The sequence below is a fragment of the Catharus ustulatus genome, chromosome 1 (assembly GCF_009819885.2).
Source record: "Catharus ustulatus isolate bCatUst1 chromosome 1, bCatUst1.pri.v2, whole genome shotgun sequence".
NCBI classification, from domain to species: domain Eukaryota; kingdom Metazoa; phylum Chordata; class Aves; order Passeriformes; family Turdidae; genus Catharus; species Catharus ustulatus.
In genome coordinates, this window is record NC_046221.1 from 139,533,337 (window position 1) to 139,556,918 (window position 23,582).

The window sequence follows — 23,582 nt, forward strand, 5'->3', positions numbered from 1 at the left end:
AAAATCACAAATTAAAATTTCCTATTTATTCTTTTCATATAAACTCTACCCTCCCCAGCACATTTTGCTTTTTCTTGGAGAAGTTCCTTATTAAAATGTATTCAGTTATGAAATTGAATGGTGAGATGCAAATCTCATCTCCCTGTATAACTGAAATGCTGAAATTATCAGAGCAGTTATTTTCTGAATTACTGAAATCTGACTTTTTTCCTGAATAGTATTGTGATTTGAGTAACAGATCTCAGCCAGAAGGCATTGATAGCATTAATTTAATTTATGACATTAAAAATAGTGATTTCAGTTACATTCCATGTTTTTTTAACCCTCTCCTCTAGATTGTCTTCTTAACTGGCTTTGGCTGTGTTTATGTGGACATCACTCATCACTGTGGAACAATAGTCATAACCTTGGCCCCAGAAGGAAGAGCAGGATCCGTTGGTATCAACCTCAACAGGTACATAAAGCACATAAAAGATGATTAAAAGCATTGTTGAGAGCTCAGTCAGCTTTTTAAGTGTTAACTGACTTAAGTTAACTTTGGCTTAAGTGTTTGTTTTGTTTAATACTGCTGCATGCTCTGCAGCATATGTTTAGACCATATGGCTTTATATATCACAGTTAAAAAGGACAGTCTAACATCAAAAGTCATGTCACTTTAGGGTAAACATTAGATGACTGGTACAAAAAGAGGATGTGAGTGGTTCATTTTAAAAAAGGACATTTTCCATAATAATTAATTTTGAGTGTGTTCATCACTTTAAGATGTATTTAGCCAGGTCCTGCCATCTGTAATCTTACAAGCTCCCAAATGGCCTTACAGTTAGTAATTAATCATGCTTGATTATAACATCCTTCTTCGGAAGACTTGTCCACTTCCATAATACACTACAATCTGGTCCTCAGCTTCATTCAAGTGCAACTATAATGCTACTTATTTCTAAGCTGCAGATTGCTTGGCCTCCAGCAATCCTGTTACAATTAGAGTGGAATTTGTTGTACTGTTTTTATTTGCATTGTAATTAAGTATTAATCCCCAAGCAACTGGTCATCAGCAGTATCTAATAGTGCATTTGCCTGTTAAACTTGGCAATGGGCAGTTTACATTGCAAGGGGGAGGCCCTCAATGCCATCAGCATAAAAATACTGCAGTGGCTTCATTGGAGGGCACTCACTGCATGTGATGTGAAATGATTACCTGTAATAGTAATCTTAAGTGAAACATCTGAGGCTGTACACATGAAAGGTCAGAAAATTGTATTTGTGGTGTGTTTTAATAGCTGTCTCTGTAGCAAATGCAATAGGGAATTACTGTGTATATAGAGATGTTCCTGTCCAAACTATCCTATGGATTGATAAAGAAGACAGACAACCCTGGTATAGATGTATACTGTCCCATTTCTTAGAAGATCTCCTGGGTGGTACTCACTGTGGTGATTAAGGTTGCCAAACCCCAGTAACATTAGCATTATTTTCCCAAACAGTTTCCCACATATTACGGAGAATGTCTCTCTTGATAGCTCTTCAAGCAAGCAAGATGCTAGGTGAATGAAAAAGACAGAAAGTAATAAAACTTCTTTTCCCTCCTGTCTAGAAGTCAAGAGCAGACCCTGTCACTGAAAATGTTCATCAGTCAGTTAAGTCTTGCTGCATTTGATGACATTACAAACCACAAAGTGTCATCTGAGCTCCTGCGTCTCACAGCAGACAATGTTTTCCTCCACGTGGCCCCAGCCACCAGCTCCCTGTCCCAGGAATTCCAGCAGGACTCTGTGGAAGGCCTCCCACAGTTTCATAGTCTCCAAGTGTATTGTGAAGACTTGCAACTGGACAATCAGTTGTACAGCAAATCCAATTTCCATTTTGCAGTCCTACTGTGCCAAGAAGAGAAAAACGAAACCGCACAGTGGTCAAGAATGAACAATCTCATTGTTTGTAACAAAGATTTGGAAAGCTATAAGGAAAACTGCTTTATAAAACTCTGTATTGCTTTTTCCGAGGAAGAGAATTTCGTGTTTCATGTGAATGACCTCAGCTTTGAGCTCAAACCAGCTAGGCTGTATGTGGAAGACACCTTTGTTTACTACATCAAGACTTTGTTTGAAACATATCTTCCAGAAAACAAAACTGCTTGTAAATCTGTGAATGCTTCAGATACTACCCTGATAGTGCCTGAACAAGTGAGAGAGCATGCAAGAGCTTTAGTCAAGCCAGTGAAGCTAAGAAAATTGAAAATACAACCTGTTAATCTCCTTGTCAGTATTCATGCTTCACTGAAACTGTACATAGCCTCAGATCACACCCCTCTCTCCTTCTCTGTGTTTGAGCGAGGACCCATCTTCACCACGGCCAGGCAGCTTGTCCACGCCTTGGCCATGCATTACGCTGCTGGAGCACTTTTCAGAGCAGGTCAGTACTTTCCCTTAACAAGCAACATTTTCCTTGGGTACCAGGATTCTCTGACTGATGTTCAACATGAGTAGCCTAGGTGTTAGCCGTACGATTTTTGTTCTCCTTAGACACTGTTTGATAACGATACTTTCTTACAGCTTTTAGGCCCTGTCATACAACAGAAGGGAAATAAAATAGCTGAGCAGACACCAGTGAAGATTTGCAATGTTGTGCTAAACATTAGCCAGCCACCTGAAGGCTTTAGCCACCTGAAACCCTGAACACAGCATAAAAATATGTTCTAGCTGGCTTAGGTTTTGTCAGTTTATATTACAGGACTAGTCAGAATCAACGCACATTCCTTACATAAACTCCCTAAAACAGTGTTTAATCAAATTATTCAGCATGTTGCTCTGCGTTCAGAGATAAATTATGGACCTGGATGTTGTTTTGTAGTTAGAACTCCTTTTGGGTGCAGTTTATGATTAGGAATCTTTCTTCATACAGCCTTCGATCTAAACTGGCAGACAGATGTTTGTTGTCCTTTGATCCAAGAACTATGAAGTTTGCTGTTAGTAACTTTTTCCCATATAGGATCTATAGCAAGCAATTAGTCTTTTTAAGTTACCAGGTATGTTTTGTTTTCCATAAATTCTAATGTAGAAATAATGAATTCTGGTCTCTGATGTGTCTTGGTGCAGCACAGAATTTGTCCCTGAAACAGAAGGAGGCTCCTCCATGATCACACAGAAGTAACATGCTCCACACATGTATTTCATCTGTTTATAGATGCTGACCCTGTCTTTCACTGTGTGCATACCTGACTTGCACTGCTGATTGTGACACATGCACAGTTGTCCTCCAGAACAATGTACAGTAATTTCACGATTATAAGCTGCACCATTTTGACTAAAATTTTGGTCCAAACCCAAAGTGTGGCTTATAATCAGGTGTGGCTTATATACGGACAAAGAAAAAAATGTTGCTGTTTTAGTTTGGAGGACAGGTATCTGCTGAGAAAGGCAGGAACTTCTCTTTGAAATGGAGAATGTAAACCCCCTCCCTTCAAATTATTATAATTTTGAAATCAAGGGGCTTTCAGGCAAAGATATGGGAATTAGGAATAACAGTTCTTTACTAGGGAAATTAAAATAGAAATACAGTACTACAAAGAAACAAACTCCAAACCCTGACAAAGTCAGAGTACAACCTGACACCCCGTCAGGCAGGGTGTTGGTAGCAGTCCCATTAAATGGTGGCTGCATCCTCCTGCAGTGACAGATGTGATTCAGTTGGAGCAGTGCTCCTGCAGAAGGTGCAGTTTCCCTCCGGAGGTCCAGTGGTGATGTGGAGAAATCCGGTTTTCCTCTGGAGTCCAGTGGAGAAAGGGACTCCCTTAGTGTCCCAAAACCTCTGTTTTTATCTTGGTAAGAAATGTTGGGCTCTTCCCCTTGGCTGGAGCAACTTCCAATGGGATGCAGTAATTTTATCAGTCCCACAGTGGGACTCAATGGGCCATTAGCAGAAAATGACTCGCTGGAGGAAGGATGGGTTGTGAGAAGATAAAGAACAATGCCCTGTCTGGTTTCAGTGGATGGCCCATTAGCAGAATGTCTCCCGTGGAGATAAGGATCACTGCCCCCACCCTCAACAGATGGTGATAGAATAGATACCTTTTATCACACTCTGTACTGTAATGTGCGGCTTATAATCAGGTGCAGCTTATGTATGGACAAAGAATGAAAAGTTCCTGGCACCCGGAAGTGCGGCTTATACTCAGTGCGGCTTATAATCGTGAAATTACTGTACCTGTTCTTTATTTTCTTGCAATATTATGCTTTAAAAACTTGCAGGTTTTTCTTTTTGCTCTTTGTTTGGATTTGTTTTCTAGTTCAATCTCATAGTACAGAAGGGCAGATCTAGTTGCTTGATAATTAAGAGTGAAACTGTAGCCAAATATGGCCCACAGTGTAAATGCTTCTCCCCCATCACTTGCTCTGGGATCAGTGATGTATCTGAAATCAAGCAGTTTTAAGTATTGAGGGTTGAAGTTTGCTTTGGTGGAACTTGTCTTCAGGAAAATACATAGGGACATATACTTAACTGCCACTAAGAGCACTAAAACTGAAATGTATTGTTTGAAACCTGTCACCATGATTAAAATGGCGAATTGTACTGATTAATGCTTGCTTTAGCAAAGAAAATGGTTTATGTTGAAGACTTTGTGACACTTGTCAAAAAGTGGACTGTTTTAACAAAGTAAAAAAGGAAGGAAAAAATCAAGCAAAAAACTTTATATGATCTGCAAACCCTGAGTTTTTTCTCACCATTAGCACAATTGGTCTCTTATGGAAGAGGGCTTCATGCTCCTGCATTTTAACTACATTAATCTGGAATATGGGTTGTTTGACCCCCTTCTACTCACCACTGTCCCATGCATAAATCATTGGTAGCACCTGCACAGCCAGCCTTCCCATACAGCCATACCTCATACTCAGGGCTTTGCACTCTTTTGCCCTTAACTGTGTGCAGGACCACTGCTGACCTGTGGGAGGGGGTAGGATTTGCCCCAAAGCTTGCTGAAGGGGGTGCATTAGACTGCCCTATGTGTTGCAAAGGAATGGTCAGAATCCATTAAAGCCATGATTGGGGCAGGAGAGCTCTGTTCAAATACACTGATTAGCATTTCTTACTTCAAATCAGCCAAATTTGCTATGGAAATCTCCTATTATTTTATAATTAGGTTGTCCCCTATATAAAAGTTAATAAAATTCTATTCAAAAATATCACTGGTACCATATCTGACCCTACAGTTGCCTCTAAAGAAAATTCAGTGGCTCTCTGCTAATACAGTCACATTTATTTCATGTCAGTGAATATAATTCCTACACATAAGTGGGAAATGGTAACCTGACATGATACTGTATTTCTGCAAAGTAAAATGCCACACAGAGCTTGTGAATTGAGGGATTATTCCTGGTTCCTCATTCTCCTATTCCTGACTTACTCTCACTCCTTCCTCCATGGCTTGGGTGGTCCAAGCTGGCAGTGAGGAGCCCTTGGGTTTGCTCTGAGCATTGTCCCCCATGCTGCAGGTTGCACATTATTCACATACACTCTCCAAGGGTAAGCACAATCCATCCAGAGCTTCCTAAACCTGACAGGCAGGGACAAATTACAACAAACCATCCATGGCATACCAGGCAACCCCTCAGGTTTGTGTTTAACTGTTTTCATTTCTGTTTTTTATGTGTTTTACATTCCTGAAAAGCTGACTGGCCGAGCAGGCGAATGGAGTTGGAGTCCCCCAAGTCCCAGGCTGGTGGTGCCTGCTGGGGATGTTGCAGGGCACCAAGGCACTAAGCTGCAGTGTCCTGGAGCCACTTTGCATCACACCACCGTGTAGGACAAGGAATTTCAAGAATATTTAGGGGAGAAAAAGGCTCTAAGGAATTACTGCAAGAATATTGATCGGAAAAAGCAGAAAGAACATCTCTCCCATCTGTACACACGTCCCCCACCCCTCCAGCTTTTCAGCACTTCACACAGTGGCAAAGATAATTTATTAAAAATCCTACATCAAGGGAATTGCAGGCCCAGCCTGGAGCTCTGGCTTCCCTTGGTCCTGGCAGGAAAGGACTGCCAGGGGATGCTCCTTTCCACGACAGCAGGACCACAATGTGTGTTGCTGCTCTGTTCATTGCCTTGCCAGTAACAGTTGGGTTTTGTTTTTGTAGTCCATCCCACCCTCTCTCTTATGTCCACTCTGGTTCCCGCTTTTTGTGTTACAAGTACCAGAGTTCTCAACCTGCCAGAACTGAAATGTGGGACAGATTCAACAAGAATAATAGATTTTCCAGGAGCTTAGAATGATAGCATGAGATTAATTCAATTCATATGAGTAACATTTTCTCTTCTATTCGGTTTCATGATTCAGCCTTCCACAGGAATGACTGGGAGGGGTTAAAAGAAAACAAGAAAAGCATCTGGATAGCAGGAGTTTTCAGTGATGAGATGGGAATGAGAAGGGCAGAGCACAGATCCAGGGCCCTCATGGGAGAGCAGGAGGCCAGTGTGTCCATCCTTCAGTCTCCTGGCCCTGTCACACCTTGTGCTGCTCTGACAGTGCCAGCTGACATTCGTGGTACCAGGGCTCAAAGACCAAACAGTTCCTGTTTCACATTTATTGCCATTTCTGAATTGCTCTCCCTGGGCTGCCAAAAAAAGAGTTATGCAGCACTGTTTCCCTAATAAATCTGCTGCCTACCAGCCTGAGAAAGACAAGACCTGCAAATAGCTTTCCAGCAACAGATTGCTGCGTGCTCAGCCATCCAGCAAGCTGCTGGCAACCCTGCGTTTATATAGGAAACCAGATCTGCAGATACTTCTCCTGGGATATGCATAAGGAATACTCCCCTATGAGTAACCTAATCAGCATGTAGATGTCATTGCTGTTTACACAACTGTACTGAGCAGAAGACATTTGTCTGGCTTTCACTGCGCTCTGAAAGAAAATGATCAGCTTAGAAGGGTTGGGGTGGATTTAAAATAACTTCTTAAGCACTTGTCAAAAATCTGCATCCCTTTTCCTAACACTCCATCAAGCAATTGACCTGCACACTCCCGTAAGGCAGTACATTGTATCAGTGTAAACTCCCTGTCACAATTCTATCACGTAAGGATGTGAAATCACAACGCTGCCTTACAGTGTCTAAAACCAACCCAGCCCTGTGAGCTTGCAGTCCCATTCCTCTGTAGCTGTGAGGCTCTTGCATCTGCCTCCCTCACACACTTTTAGCAGAAATACGGGAAGCTCCTGGAAGGAAGTAATTCTAAAGCTATTTGTGAGTTTGCCAAAAGGATTTCTTTGATTTACGAAGTATGAAAGATTGCCATTTCTGAATTCATAGTGGATGAGTTATTTCCTGTGTTTTGCTCAAAGGAAGTTCATAATGCAATGAATTCTAGTGTGAAAAAGATAATTAAGGAACAACCTTTTCACAACTGCTGCTTCTGCAGTTTTTGCAGCTGTAACATGTGTCTTGTTTCTCCGCACAGGCTGGGTTGTTGGATCGTTGGAAATTCTTGGAAGCCCGGCTAGTCTGGTGAGAAGCATAGGCAATGGCATAGCTGATTTCTTTAGGCTCCCCTATGAAGGGCTGACCAGAGGCCCAGGAGCATTTGTCAGTGGAGTTTCCAGAGGAACAACATCATTTGTAAAACACATTTCCAAAGGTAGAGCTTTCACTTTATTACTTCAACTACTGCTTTGTTGTCATGCATTGTTAAAGTTTTAAGCAATAAAATCTGTCCATCCTTCAGTCTCCTGGCCCTTCCATGTCTTGTGCTGCTCTGATAGTGCCAGTTGAAATTCCTGGTACCAGGGCTCAAAAACCAAACAATTCCTGTTTAACTAAGCTAAGAGGGTAACAGGCTCACATGCAATGTCTCATGTATTAAACAGATCACCACTTAACTGCAGTGCATGAGAATGTTTCAGAAACTTCAGAATTTTAAACCTCCCAGTGGGAAATAGATATTCACTCAGCAAGTATTTCATGTGATAACTGCAGAAGTATTAAAGGTGTTCTGCACTTTTGCTAGCCATCAGAAATTCTACACTCCATCGCCTCCTCATATTTATTACTTAAAAAAAAAAAAAAAGTAGATACAGTTGTCATAACTGTGTGAGTACATGGATAGGATTTGCCAGTGGGTCTGGCCTGCCATGGGAACAGGAGGAGCTTTTCCTGTGCAAAGCTGTACAAACAGTGCCATCGCGTGGCTCCAGCCGCCGCACAGACACCGCGGCTGCCCCGGCGCTGGCTGCTGCTCCGAGCCTCCCTCTGCTCCAGCCTCCCGCAGGACACGGCCTCACGGCTCCTTCTGTAAATATTTGTTTACCTTTCCATCACCCCCCTCTCCATTTAGATTAGCCTTACACAAGTCAGGGAACTGGAGAAGGATGTTCAGATGAGTTTCTGTTCCCACCAACTGAGCAAACCTGGAGCAGGCTAATGTAAAAGGCGTGACACGGACCATAGCAGCGGCGTGGTGATGCTTAACAAATAGTAAAGCATGTTACACATGGGTGACTGTTCACTTGACTTGCTGTTCTGCTTGTATGCTCAGTGTTGCAGTGAGGCATGCAACGTCTCCGTGGTTTAAATTAAAGCATTTTGATCCAGACCCAAATGTGTATCTCCATGCATTTAGGTACACTGACGTCAATTACCAATCTGGCAACAAGTCTTGCTCGGAATATGGATAGGCTGTCACTGGATGAGGAGCATTACAACAGACAAGAAGAATGGAGAAGGCAGCTTCCAGAGAGCCTGGGAGAAGGACTGAGACAGGGGCTCTCTCGTTTAGGCATTAGCCTTCTAGGTAATGTACTATTAAATATCAAGTTAAGTGATAATACTGTTTTCTGATCTGCTCACTAGCTTTTTCTAACTGTGAGTTATAATTTCAAATTCTGGAGGGGTTGGTGTCTTCTTGTGTAAAAGCCTCACAGTATGTATATTAGATACTGTTTATCAGGATTTAGTGACTTTTGCATTTGATTTTTGCTGATAAAATAATTGCAGATATAGAATGGATTTGCACTTTCTTTGTGAAATTATATTTTCACTTGTACATGATGTAGATCTGAATAGGAAAAAAAGAATAATTCTGCATCGGGCAGCGTGACTTGTAACTAATTCAACATGAAGACGTCATCATGCTGATGTTTACTTTCCGATTAATTATAGGAATGCCTTCTGAACCTGCTTGTTTTTGCAGCACTGTAGCTATCAGAGATTCTTGGGTTTGTTTGAAAACCACTTCAACTTAGTGCAGATGTTAAGTTCGCTTTGATGAGGAATTCTGCTTTTACAAAGAGACCCCGATCGTCCTGATTCAGTGTAATTTTATTCATCAAGCAGCCAAGTGGTTTGGTTAGAAGTAAAGATTACTCTATCCATTTCAAAATACTACCTAAAAATTTGAAAACTAACCCACAGTGGAAAAAGTCTTTGCAAGAAGTTTTGCAGTAAGAGGCTGGATTTTCTAGGTTACTTCGACTTGTCACACAGCAAAGGAATGCAGAACTGTATTGTTTGGCAGAGTTCCTTAGTGTGTATTAAACAGTATGAATCTCTTAGAGATCAAAGTGACCAAAAGCAGTCCAGTGCAAAAGGTTAGAAGTGCTGAAGCTTGAAAGGATTTGTCCTGTTTCCTAATCTTCAGTAGTGTACACAACTCCTAAATTTGCAACCGCAACCCTGAAAGCCCCAAAGAGGAAGTGGTAAAAATGTTACTAGTTTGGGTTAAGTTGCTGGAAATTATTTTAAGCAATAACATTAGATGATATGAAGCACATTTGATAATGCCTGTAAACCAGCAAGCGAGTGTCCTGGGAGAAATGTGCATAAGGGAGAAATTCCACATATTAGTAGCCACTGTCCCAATAGTAAGCTGTTTCTGGTGTTGCAAATCAAAGGCAGTTTGGAGGAGGTTTTATTTTTCCCTCTGCTTTTATTGGGGTAAGGGCAGTTAGGTGGAGTTGTTGGACGGAAGATTATACTTTTAGAAACACTGTCAGCCTGGTGTGTTTTCTGGTGAAATGGTTTGGAGATCTTGGCTCGGTTATTAACAAAACACTGAGGTAACACAGTGTCTCTGTCCCCTTCACTGACACACCAGAGCCCTTCAGAGCTAAAAACATCAGCTGTACAGCCTAAAATAAAGAGCAAAACTTTGTAGCTTTGGGTGTAACAAGGCAAAGTTTCTGCACTTCAGGAAAGCTGGGGACTCCTCACATCGATGCACAAATGCGCCATTCCTGCCCCTCCCTGCACACAAGGATTCCGTGGATCGCGACAGTACACCCGAGCTAAAAGCAAAACAAAAAAACAGAGCTAGAATTCCAGTGTCCCTGATTTCCTAAGAAATCAGACTTCATGTTAGAAACTTAGAGCTTCATATCAGTATTTAAACAGTGCTCCTCCACAAGCTAGGGTCTTTATTCCCGCTGTTATTATTATTTAGAGATTGCTCCCTGCTAAATCCCTTTTTTCTAAGCAGGGAAGTCAGTGAAGCATCCAGATAAATAGCTACGATTGCTGTATAGCTGGATGTGACAAATATGGAACTCTCACTAAGGGAGAAATCAGAAATATTCCACTTACTTTACGTAAGTTTTTTAATTAAACCTGATTTTTAAAAAGCATGTTTCCTCCATGTAGGCAGCAGCATTCATATAAATTATGTCAAGACCTAAATTATTAATAGACCTATGTTTCAATTTTTACAAACATGTCAGAAAGATGCTGCTGTCCTGACCATTTAGTTTAAGGAATATTGTGGCTTTCCAAAAAAAAAGCAGTCATAGTTGAACGGTGGTATGACTGTGCTGCTTTTTTTCCCCAGTGCATTCAGAATATGAACATGCTTATTCTAAACACACCTAAGGTTCTTCGTACATAACAAAGTGAAGTGAAGGTGCAGTTATTTTCCTTCACAAGGATGAAGAGTTTGATGAGCACAGAAATGCAGAGAGGATAACTATTTCCGTAACTTTGCAATTGTAAAATTGAAAAGTGTGAAGGATTTCTGTGATAGTCACAGTACTCTCATGTTCCTAAAAACCATCTGACCCATGCAGGCAGCTAAGACAGTGGCAAATGTAGATTTTGTGCCCAGGTGAAGCCATGTAAGAGCCCTCAGTTCACCGATACCTTGAGGTATCCACCCGGAAAGTAGAGTTGACTTTCTGATTTTTCTGAAAATCTGGCTCACGGTGGCCCTGATTCAGCAGAGCACTTAAGCATGTGCTTAAGAGCTTTGCTGAATCTGGGCCAAAATAATGTACTCTCGTCTCCTCCTCAGTGCAAGTTGTTCCCTGTGGTACATTCTTAAGTGCTTTGTCCTGTCTCATTTTAAATGACTCAAGCACTGTCAGGGTGTTGTTTGATTTGATTGTTATCTTTGGCCAGCTGTTGTCTTCTTTTCTGGTTTGGGGGAGATTTCTGGGTCATTTTACTAACACTTGTGCATGAAAAGAAGCAACAGCTTATGATAGGTGTTTTTTTTTCTTTTATATGTTTAGGCAAAAATGCAGTGAAATTGTTTGAAAAATATTTATATGATTGACTCCCCACCGAGGAACTATCTTTTGCATTTTGCGTGACAGGGTCAAACTTAAAATAATAACTTAAAAGCATGTAAAAGAGACTATTGAAACTATAGGTTGGATTTTCAACTGCTGGTCCTAGTGAAAAATATTATATTGAAGTGGCTACCTTCAGGAAATTGAGCTTATCTGAATAACCAAAAAGCTGACAACTATTCAGAAAGCTATTTTTTACAGTGGCAGAAGTGTTCAACATTTCAGTTACTCCTTCCTGCTTTTGGGGAAGTGAATTGAGCCACATTGCCTGACAGTGTAACTGTCCTGGTAGAGAAGGCAAAGCCTGTGTTTCAGAAGCTCAGATTTTTGTTATTACAGGTGGTGGTGGCTGTTCTTGTGAGGCCACTCTGTTTGCCTATCTACAACACAAGATACCAGTGCTAGTCCTGAAACTGTGTGCTATTCCACACACTAATTGTGCAACTACATTAATGCATGGCAACAGGTGCTCTTTGCTTTGAGCTATGTTTTTATGTGATGTTTGCTGTGATGATTATGCCTCAGTCCTGTTTTTAGTGTGAAGCGCTTGCAGCAGTCCTGAAAGACAACAGAGAAAAGGAAGCAAAATGGCTTCAGCTTGGCCAGCTTCCAGCCTCATGGCAAAGCGTGGCCAGTTTCTCTTAGTGGGGAATTTTTTCCAATTATGTCTTGCTCTGAAAGAGTTTGTCAGAAGCAATCCAAGCTTTGCCAAGGTCTGTAAGCTGTGCTATGTTCACCAAACTTTGTCAGTCTGCACCCAAACCAGTTGCTGCCCATAGTCAAATTCTTCTTTAAGTAAGCCAGTGATATACTCTGAGCTATCTGAATTTTGTAGCTATCAAAGTAACTTTTTTATTGTTACTGAGCAACATGTATTAACCAGAGTGCACCCCATCTGATGTTTAGCAGATGTTACGTTGTTGCTGGAACCTCTTTGGTCCAGTAATGGAAGAATATGTTTTTGTTTTGTTGCTTTGGTGTTTAATTTTATTGAGGTTTTCTTTATACATGCATAATCTGTGTGTACATATGTGGACATGCATATAAAATCAAATGCCATGGGTAAAAAAAAAAAAAGAAAAATAGAGAATGGTTTCATTTAATTAAAAAAATATTGGTCAAGGGACATTACAGGGAAAGGACAGGGACAGCAGTAGGGCACCATGTGAGAGAGAATGAGAATGGCAAGGGAGGAACCACTACATGTGATTCCATGCTCTGCTTTCTTGATGCCCCACTGAAATCTGTCAGGGAGAAACTTTCTGTGGTAAGTCCATCCCTAAAGGTGCTCCTGCCAAGAACTCTGTTAGAATGCAAGAAGCCACAGGGGCATAGGGAAGAAGTGCTTTGCACAGTTTCTGGTGTGAGGAGTGCCCAGAACCCCAGTGTGTCACCACTCTCTCGCTGTTGCTGGGTTTTGAGGTTGCTCAGTCTTTGCCCTATGGTTTTCTTCCTTTGCTCACACATGCTGCACACAGGAAAGGAGCTGCACAGATCTGGATTCCCCACGCAAGGGTGGTAGGACCAGGAGTAAGATTATAGTTATTTTCTGATTTGTGGGCGTGGCCACAGCACATAAGTAAGTTAGGACAGTGAGTTGCAATTTAAAATAAGGAATTACAGAGGAAGATAAGATCATTGGTTACATTTTTGCAGGTAGAACAAGACTTGCAAAAGGATTTGAGGTAAAAAAGGGCAATGTCTTCACAGACAAGTTCAGAGCATGCATAAAATGCCAGAGTAACAGAAAGCATGGAATTACTAAAAACTGGCTAATTAAGGTATAGATTATTTGGGGCACTATATAAATATTCTTAAATAACACAGTCACAGCAGTTTCCATTCTGTTTCCTTGTCCTCGGAGCCTAATTCCAGCTGAGCAGTGCCTGGAGCATACCACAGGTCCTTTGGAGTGGGCTCTTATTTATTATTACCTTATAACTTTGCTCAAGTGTATTGCAGTAAATAATTTACTAGTGCTAGGACTTAGGTGGATTACATTTTATAAGGCAATAACTTCTGTTCTGAAAGTGCAGTTGTTGTGGATGACCTCAATAGATAGGGTGAAGGAGGTTACAGGGTAGTATAATATTGTAACTTAACAGAACACCAAGTATTTTTAATGCCTTCAAATGCATCCCAATTGCACAAAAGATGACAAACAATCCCAATTGTGTAATGTGGTGATGGGATATTATTTTAGTCAAGCAGCAGGAGCAACTGGTAAGTACTAACAAATTGAAAATTGTCTGACTTCAATGGCATGGCATTAAGGAAAAAACTTCATGGCCTTTATGGTACAAAAGGTGAATGTTCAGCTGCACACTCAGCTTCAGTGAGTGACCTCAATTAAAACCAGGCATCACTTCAAAGATAGGCCAGCATTTTCTGTGGAAATACTATACATTTGTCAAAAGGCAAGTCCTGCAGAATTTGGAAGAATTCTCTCTAACAGGAGAGGAAGGCATTTATGGGGGATGCAAGTTTCTTGAATTCCTGGTAGATAGTCCCAGAGACAAGGATCTGGGGAAATGTGTGCTGCTTCTCATCCTCGTCTTTTCTTTGGACAGTGACTGTGCACAAATACAATATTTGTTCTTGTTGTTCAAAGTCAGCAATTTCTTCATTTATCCAGTGACAGTAACTAAAACCATCTGAAAACCAGTTAGCAGCTCTCTGCTAGTGCACGTCAGGCTGGTAAACACATGGGGCCAAATACCTCGGTTGCGATTGTCCGAATCTGTGGAATTATGCCTGGATTTCCTTCCACATACAAAGCAGAACTTTCAAAGATGTCTAGGTTGCAGTGAAAATGCCTAGTAACCAGGGTGACACTCAGTCCTACTCCTTAAATAATCGTTTTATCTTGATATTTGCAGCTGCAGGTGCAAACTGAGAGCTGACCAAGAAGCCTGCAGACTTGCTTTTGACTGAGCAAAGCAGCTCGAGTCGCTTTGTCCAATCCTTGTACTCTTAGCGATCTCCAAAGAGCTTATCTATCAAAATTACAACAACTAGGGACATGTCTGTGGTTAAGTGGCTAGCATAAACTCAAGATCAAAGAAATGCACCACCTCACATACCTGTTTATATTTAGGAAGATTTAAGTTGAAGTTCTCTGTTGATACTAAAAGCTGGGAAGGTCACTGAGTCACTTGTAAAAGTTTGACCCGTGCGCATTAAAGTAAAATATGATGGTTTTCACAAAAAAAAGTAACAAAAAGTCTCAAAGTCTAATTCTGCTAATCTTAGTAATATATCAAAAGTTGCATTAGCTTATGAACATTTCTGGCAGTGGAAGAGGATATAAAAATGATCTATTGAATACAAGCAGGTTTTATTCTCATGAAGTCAATCTCTCACTTACATGAAAATCCCATTTCCATAGCAGCTCGAGTTGTCTAAAACTGGAGGATTTTATTCCTAGCCCAGCACTTTCAGAATTGTGACACAGAATGAGCCAAATTAAATTAACTCAGCAAAAGCATTTAGCATAAATAGTTGAAAGAGGAAAACATACTGTAAGGTTAGGTGATCTAAATGTTTAAAAGAAAAAGGTTAATATCTAATTTAACTAAAGCTAAGAAAGTGTTTAGCTAATTGGTCACATGCTAAATAGCTGTATGAGAATGGGGTACAGTCTCTAATCCAAACAATATTCAAGTCCAGTAGTAAGATTTCCTCTTATTCCGGAATATTTATCTTCACTACTTACTGGAGACTCTTGTTTTTTCAGGTGCAATTGCTGGGATTGTGGATCAACCAATGCAGAATTTTCAGCGAGTGTCTGAGGCCCAAGCTTCTGCTGGGCACAAAGCCAGAGGGGTCATCTCGGGTGTGGGGAAGGGAATCATGGGCGTCTTCACAAAGCCCATTGGAGGGGCAGCCGAGCTCGTCTCCCAGACAGGCTATGGTGAGTGCCATATTTCCAACACCTCCATTTAAATTTTAAAATGCTGTTCAGATACAACCTGCTATGTCTTACTTATCCAGCTCAGTATTGTGGGACTTAGAGAAAGGTTTGGAAATGCCACCACTAAATGCTTACAAATGCTCTGCTGCTTTTCTGAAACGCCATCATGTTGTGCTTCTCTCTTGTGTTACTGATCAGCGATGTACAGCCACAGAAACACGGAATGCAGAAAGCATGAAGTAATTCTTGGAATACGGTAGAATTAGTTACAGAAACATATGTGCTTGCAAAATAGTTTTTGACATAAAAGGATTAGAGCAACACTATGTCCAATTAGAGCATTATTTTGAGATCGCTTTGTTATGGCAGGCAAAGAGTTGGGCTGTCTCTACACTAAGAGTGAGGTACGTTCCTGGGAGAAAGAAGTGAGTCGTGTAGTAGAAGCATCTCCTTTAAAATGGAGCTTCACAAGAAGACAGCCTTGTTTTCAGATACATGGCTAATCTTAGAGCAACCAGAGCGGGGGTTTCCAGCTAAACTTAGCACTTAATGGCACTGGGGCTAATTCCTTTCAAATTGATGGGAACAATTCTGGACAAAAAAAAAGTCTAAAAGATTTTTTAAAAAATCAAAATACACTAATTTATTTGTTTCCAGTATCAATAAATCACTTTCAGTTTGAATATTTAAGATGAAATGGTGGTTGGAGAGAGTCAGGAAAGAGAAGCAGGAAATTGATAGGAGGATAATGTCGCAATAGTTCCACCTCAGTCATTATACCAGACAAACCTTGAATATTTAAGCCTTTAATCACCAGCAATATTTATGCTTGTGCTGTGTTGACTAGAATTTGAGTAGTTCTCATAAAGCGTAAGTTAAGGATGCTTCCCACAACATTCACAGCTCATTCCATCTAGTAAAAGAAATAATTAAACTAATTTTAGAATTCTTTCAAATCAACTTCATCTTGTTTGTATGAGCATAAATAACAACTGTTCTCCTGAATTATACACCTCATAGGTGTAAAACCCGTATCAGCAAAATCAGAAGGTTTTTTTTCTGTTGTCGGCTGTCTCTGCCTAGGACATTATTATTTCTAGATTTAATTCTGCTGCTGTCTTTACCAAGAAACCCATAGTAGTAGAGGGACATTTTCATTGCAGATATGGTATATAAGACATCATGTTTTCCATGACCATGTGACAAAAAGAGTTAGCCAGGAAAAAACATAAAACTATATCAATAATAGCTGACAGTGCGTGAGAGGAAAATACACAAGAGTTCAAGTAACTCTTACCCACAACTGGATTGGAAGTGGGACTGTGCCTCTTGGGGGGGACCAAGGGGTGGAGGACCACACAGAAATAAACACATGTTCTCTCTGTCTCCATCTGTAAATAACATTTTCACTCACATAATGCTGAGAACCTCGGTAAGCCAACTGTTACAACTGGGATGCTGCTTTTAAGTATTACCATCAACATGTGTGCTAAAAATTAAAGGGTTTTTTTCATTGCTGATGTTTTGTTTAAATTATTATCCATTGTGTAAGAGGGAATCTAAGTTATTGACACCCTTATGCAAAAATGCCTTTGGAATGCTTAGACAAAAGAAAATCTCTTCATTTATTTGTAAAGAAGTATATTTGTAAAAGAGTAACTTTGCACCAATCCATATAACACTAGTACTTACTGCATAATCTACTCCATGTCTGTCGTGTCAAAATTTTTAAAACTACTTAATTTGTGAATTTTTTTGCAACGCACTCATTCTTTCTGGTGACTATAGCTCATTGTTGAATGTTTACAGGCCATCTGAAATCATACATACTGTATCATCTTCAGCTTTGGAGAGTCTCTTTATAAACCTGCTTAACTGCTGCTTGTAGTCTCCATTCTGTGCTGGCACTAAGAAGAATTCACAATAAACCAGATGCCCCAGGAGATCTCATAAATGTACATGGATCTGTGTTTAACAGCTGGATTAAGTAACTGAACATTTAAATGCAGTATCTAGGCAAACTTGCGTTCTAATTTGTACCAATTGTGACACGTATATGAAAGTATTTTAATATTAAGCAAGAAAGTTAACAATGGTCTTGATTTTTTCTACATAAATCTTAAGTGATGTGTCTGATCCTGCTCTGAAGTGATGGCTCTAAGGAGTGTTATGTTTTTCTTGATTGCAAGCATACAGCTGATTCATAGAACACACAGGCTTTTGGGGTTTTTTTGTTTCTTGCTAAAGCAAGATCACGGGGGTTAAGTGCACCGCTCTTGCACCGTAATATTTAATGGATTATCTTGACTACAGCTTCCAGAGATGTGACATCATTTTGGATCTGCACTGTTTTATGAACTGCTTTAAACAGATGACATCACTGCAACACGTAACTGCATTGTAGAAAACAGCAACTAAAACCCCTGAATTCTCTTCCCACAGGTATCTTGCACGGAGCTGGACTTTCGCAGCTTCCCAAGCAGCGCTCTCATCCAAACGATCGACGTGTTGAGCAGGCTCCAAACAGCCACGTCAAATATGTCTGGTAACATTATTTAGACAATTGCTCATTTTTACATGCACTTTGTTTATTAATAGGTTCTGGCCTCTGGTCAAGGTAACAGGAAAGGCTTCCCTAGGAAAGGCTGAGTTATGGCAGTTGTTTAGGAACATTAAACACAAAGGTAGTGCATAGAAACCCAATCTGCAAATGATGGGTTGCTGATCTGCATCCAGCTTTGAAACTACGGAGCTGATCTGTATTTAATGGTATCCAGTGAGTTCTTACTTATTTATCATTGCAGAGAGCCCAAGAAAAACACTGCACATCTCCAAAAACAGCTGTTAGTGAAGATAACTTTATTTTCTGCACTGAGTTTCTGAGTCACTTCTCTGGGTAATTTTTCTATTATCAAGGAAATAGGATGAAAAATAGGATAACCTAACACAGATATTAGGCCAGTTTTGCAGTGAGTGATTAAGGTTTTGATAAGTAACAATTTCACATTCATTCTTTAAATCTGAAGTCTTACATCTTTCAGTAATGGATTTTTGGAGCACACTCCCTGCCTTATTTTACATCTATAGGTGGTAGCTACAGGCTTAAGTAAAAACATAGTGATTAAAATAAGCCTTGAAGGATCCAAATACTACACTGACTGGTTCTTTTTTGTCTCTTTTTAACTTGATAACGCAGGAAAATGCTGCAGTCTCTGGGAAGGCCAGAGGTTCACATGGCCTTAGATGTCATGATTGTGAGTGGATCAGGCCAGCAGCATGAAGGCTGCTTGCTGCTCACCTCAGAGGTGCTCTTTGTCGTGAGCATCAGTGAAGACACACAACAGCAGGCATTCCCCGTGACTGAAATCGATTGTCTGGAAGATGATCAGCAAAAAGATCTGCTGAAGGTGCAGCTAAAACAACAGAGAGTGCCTTCTGACTTGGAGGTAAAGACTTGAGTACCTTCTCCTTTCAAAGATGAAGTTACACTGATGCTGGTGCTTTTGGCAGTGGGAATACTCACCTTTGGGCTGGGAGAGGCTGAAGTGCCAAACCAGGAGATCTGCCCCTCATAGTTGGCTGTGTTGCCCTTTGGATTAATGTGTCTCCTCCCTTCTATCCTCTTATTGATTGTGATATACCATATCTATGACAGAAATTTTCTGAGAGAAAAAGTAAAGGAAGCCTGAGTTCTCGGTAAGCACCACCTCTTTTCTGAAAAGGTTCTCATGGCTACATATGCACGAGGTGTTCATTGTTTGGCAAGCCAGCATTGCTCCCTGTGCCTACAAAGTCCCAGCAACAGCAGTTGCTTTTATTCTTCTGGGAATTCTGTTAACTGTTCAGTGGTGCTGATGCTCCTTTCAGCGTGCATTTATCTTGTCTCTTCTAGCACAGTGGTCTTGTTTGGCTGTATTTACTTCCTTAGATCTTCCTTCTTATGCAAACGCTAACTTTAAACTGGATTAGTCCTTCTCTGGGATTGCACGCACTAAGTGTTTGCCAGTAAGAACATAAACCCTTCATGCTGAAAGATGTCTAAGCCATTTGAATACTGGGGCTTTTTGGATTAATTATCTTCTTTTAATGGCAGAAGAATGTTATATTTTTACACTTTCGGGAAACAATGTTTATTGTATTAAATTCTCAAGTAGAATCATATGAGCGAACATTTCAAAAACAAACATGCATGTCCCAGTTTTATAAAAGTGTGCCAGGTAGTTTATAGACTGCTATACCAGAAATTTGTGTTTCAAATATAAGAAAAGAACATGCAAAAGCCCTGAAGTATGAGGTGTGACAAAAAGTAGGAGCACCTTCAGTCAAGTCCTGACTTTGCTGAAGTCACTGAAGAGTTTTGCTGTCGATTTCAGCAAGGACTTCATCTGTGTCGTGACAGCACTTGAATACTTTTGTGAAAGCCTTCTTTAGTGCTGAATTCTCTATTTATATTTATTGTCTTTCCACTAACCTCAGTCTCACAGAGAACTGTTGACTGAAGTTGCCTTCTCTCACCACAAAGCTACATGAGGGATTACTTAAACTGTGAAGCAAGTGGGCAGAGCTCAGCTTTTTTTGTCCCTGAGTGCTGAGTGGTTGGTGGAGGCACACATCAGACTATCAGAGTCCAGACTGTCCTGCTCAGTTCAGAGCTACTGTCCTGGAGGGAAGAAGAAGAAAAGTTGTTCTCACTAAGGCACTGGATGCACTCAACCTATCCTAACCCTAACTTTAGCACCAGCCCAGATTTTTTTTTTTTATTGGATTGGAGTGCTGTCTTTGCATCTGGTTTTCCAAGGGGTGAGGAGAAGGCTGCTGTTGTGGGGAGAAGGGCAGTTTGCCCAAAGTTTGCTGCAAGTGGGTGATGAAGGGTGCAGAGGGTCTGCCTGTTTGGGAGAAGGGAAGGCAAGGGACAGGGAGCCTAATTCTAGTCCCCACAGCTGCTACAGCTGGGAATGTGTGGGATTTATGGGCAAGTGGGGCTGTTGAATGCACAGAGCACCCCTGCATGGCATGAGCAGAGTCCAATGTTCCCCCACACACGGGTTCAAAACACCCTCCTTTGGAGGTACTGGACCAAATACATCATTTTTTTCTGAAATTCTGTATGGAAATGTGGGAGTCCTACTCAAGTGGTGCAGCGATGCAGCTCTAGGAGCTGTAAAACTTGAGTCCCCTAGCCTGAGTACAGCATCTCTTTTGCTGATACAGGCTCTTGAGAATGCAGTGAAAATGTATGGCATGGGAAATGTGGGAAAAGTGCCTGTGTCCCAGGTGGAGCCAAGTCAGTGATTGCAAGACAGCAAACGTTGAGTGATGCTGTACAAAACAGAACTGGCAAAATAATCCTTCAGAATGCAGACACTGATACTGAAAATCCTGCAAAAATTTAAAGAACTATGCTGTGAGGAGGAGCAGTTGAAAGAAACAGAACCAAAAAATTTGAATTTTTTAATGTTAAGGCAGCTAATGCATCTATGCAATAAAAGATTCCAAAAAGCTTCATATACAATTTTAGTAATTGCTTAGAGTGTTTTGTAATTAATATTTACTACATTTTTTAGTGGATTGGGAGATCTCATACTTGGTGATTTCCTTTCTGCAGCTGAATCTGTGGTCTGGGTGTCACATGCAGCACTGGTGCTGATGAGAGCCAGAGCTTCCCTTCAGCTTCCTGACTAGAGCTTCTACAAAGTCTGCAGATGTGATTAGGAAAAGGAACCTTAGGAGGAACAAGTTGTGACTTGCAGATAAGCAGCCTCAAAGCTGCAGATGATGCCTCAATAGGCACCAATCACAACTCCTCAATAATAGTAGGCCATTGTGTTACACTGAAGGTGTCTCAGCTGAAGTGCAGACATGTCTCTGCACGATGGCATTTGCAAAGATGCCATCAATTCTTAGCTGGAAAATTCCCAGTCAGGTCAACCAAAATGTTGTTTTGAGTTTAGCAAAACAGAGCTAATGTTAGCAAATGTAAGTTATCTCTATTTTTCTGATTAATTTAGTCAAAGATGCTAGAAATAATACAACAAATTGAAACATTTCATTTCAAGGCTATAAAAGTCCATTTTTTTGCATTACTGCTCACAAAAACAATTGCCAAAAATTTTGTTTCAGCTCTGCCCAAAACAGTTTCTCTCATTCCCTCTCCTCAACTTCTTGGAACAGTTAAGAAACAAAACATGAGTTATTCTACAGCTGTAATCACCAGAGATGTTATAGAGCATATTTTGACTCCTTCAGCAATAGGTTTGCCTGATGCCTTGTTCGCCTCCACAGTATATAACTTAATCCATCTGGATAGGAATAGCCTGGATGGATTCTTAAAAACTCTGGCACTGACAAGTTTGTTATTGAAAAGGAAGCATTAATTGTATTTGGACTATCTTCCAAAGTAATTGAGACACTGCTTGTTTCCAGACAGATGTCAAACTCAAAAGGCCTGCTCTTCCAGCTGCTCTTGCTATAGCTCATAACATCAAGAAGTCAACAAAAAATTGAAGGGTCCTGGAATTTCAGATATTCCAGATTTTTTTGCGAGTCCTACGTGTTTTCATCTTTGGAGCTGAAAATCGATCTTTGGATTTCTCAAAGCAATGGAAAAAAAATCCTAAAGAGCTGGATCTCCTTAGTCAGTGTGCACAGAGGTAAATCAGTGCTACACCCATCTGGACTGCACAGCACAGGTGTGGAGTTAGAATTGCTGGAGGTTTATTCATTATAAAGCATAATGGGAGGAATTTTAGAAAAATACTGGACTTCTTAACTCAAAAGTATGGACTTGAAATACGAAGTGACATGATATCTGTAATACTACTCTAGGAGGTGCATTAAGTAAGTCTTGATCAAGTTTTGAATCCTTGAGTGATCTGGATATTAACATGATAAATGTTTAAAGCAGCAAGTGAGGGCACTTAGTGACAATCTTAGGTCCCATTTAGGAAAAATGTAGAATAACATCAATTCCAAATATTTCTTGTCTTGAAAATATAAGCCAAACTGAAACTGGCTGCAGAAGCAGACAGTTACAGATGAAGTCATCTAAAAGCAAGCAGGGTCCCAATTACTTTGGAAGACCATCCAACCATAGTTAATATTTCCTCCTGAATAATTATGCCGTATCTGTTGGGTTCACAGAAGTAGGTGACTGGGATGCCAGCACCATTTCTATCTCCTTTGTGAATTGGATCTTCTGGCCAGTGGGGAGGCAGAACACAGCTGTCCCTGGGCTTACCTCCCTAGGAGAAATCAGGAAAAAATGTGAAGCCACCTACATGCAAGATTTACCCTGTAACTTAAAATCCAGTTTACATAGGTGGTACTTTGGCATATTTCTCTCCTTTCAACTGCTGGAACAGACTGATTGCTGAGAAACTTTTACTGAGCCACCAGACCAAAGACGTGGTGCAGACACCCTTCTCCAGTGTTAGCTGTGAGTCTGCTGCAGCAGTCTGCCTTCTGATTTTTCCCTCCCTTAAGGTCGTTCATGGAAACAACCCTTTCCTCTGCCCATTTCATCATTTCCGCTGTTTCTAGCCATAGGCTTCAACCTTAAACTTCTGTTCTGTTCATGAGCCTGCTTCCTTTAGCAATTTTGTGATGATGATTGAAAACAGGAGTGTTTCTACTCACTGAGCAGCAAATCCATCTCCAAAGGCATAGTAAAAAAACCAGAGGGGACTTTTTTCATGTGACACCTGTCACTATCTAGCAGTCATATTAATTCTTTCTTCAAATAAGCAACAGTGTATTTAAATGAGTCTTGCAGTCCAGAGACATGATAAGATATTGACTGTGGATGTTAAATTGAATCTAATGACACTGTTTGAAAATATTCTTCTATCTAGCAAGACCTGTAAAACTCCCTGAAAGACAGGCAGAAGACAGTAGTCTTTAAATCCTTAGCATGATGTCCAGCAAGGAAATTTTAAATCCTACAAAAATTGAACTGGTCAGCAATTGTCCAAGTGTAAAATAAGGAAGCATTAAACCCTAGCCCTATTATAGCTGCTGCCTTTTTCTTCATTTTCATATTTTGGAAATAACTTCTATTTTGAATGACTTGTAGTATCCAGGGTGGGAATTCTGAAGTAGTTTTTTTGAAACCATGCAACCAGCTTATGC

At 40.6% G+C, this 23,582-nt stretch overlaps 1 protein-coding gene across 5 annotated transcripts in view; it reads left to right on the forward strand.

Annotated features, from left to right (window-relative positions):
- Positions 1-23,582, forward strand: part of VPS13B (vacuolar protein sorting 13 homolog B) — a 427,554-nt gene that overhangs the window by 401,196 nt on the left and 2,776 nt on the right. For all 5 annotated transcript variants that reach the window (XM_033079391.2, XM_033079426.2, XM_033079417.2 and 2 more), the window contains exons 55-61: positions 336-454; positions 1,592-2,406; positions 7,447-7,623; positions 8,605-8,775; positions 15,279-15,455; positions 17,898-18,000; positions 18,652-18,901. In XM_033079391.2, the coding sequence (XP_032935282.1) occupies positions 336-454; positions 1,592-2,406; positions 7,447-7,623; positions 8,605-8,775; positions 15,279-15,455; positions 17,898-18,000; positions 18,652-18,901 (1,812 nt within the window). The remainder of the gene's footprint in view (positions 1-335; positions 455-1,591; positions 2,407-7,446; positions 7,624-8,604; positions 8,776-15,278; positions 15,456-17,897; positions 18,001-18,651; positions 18,902-23,582) is intronic.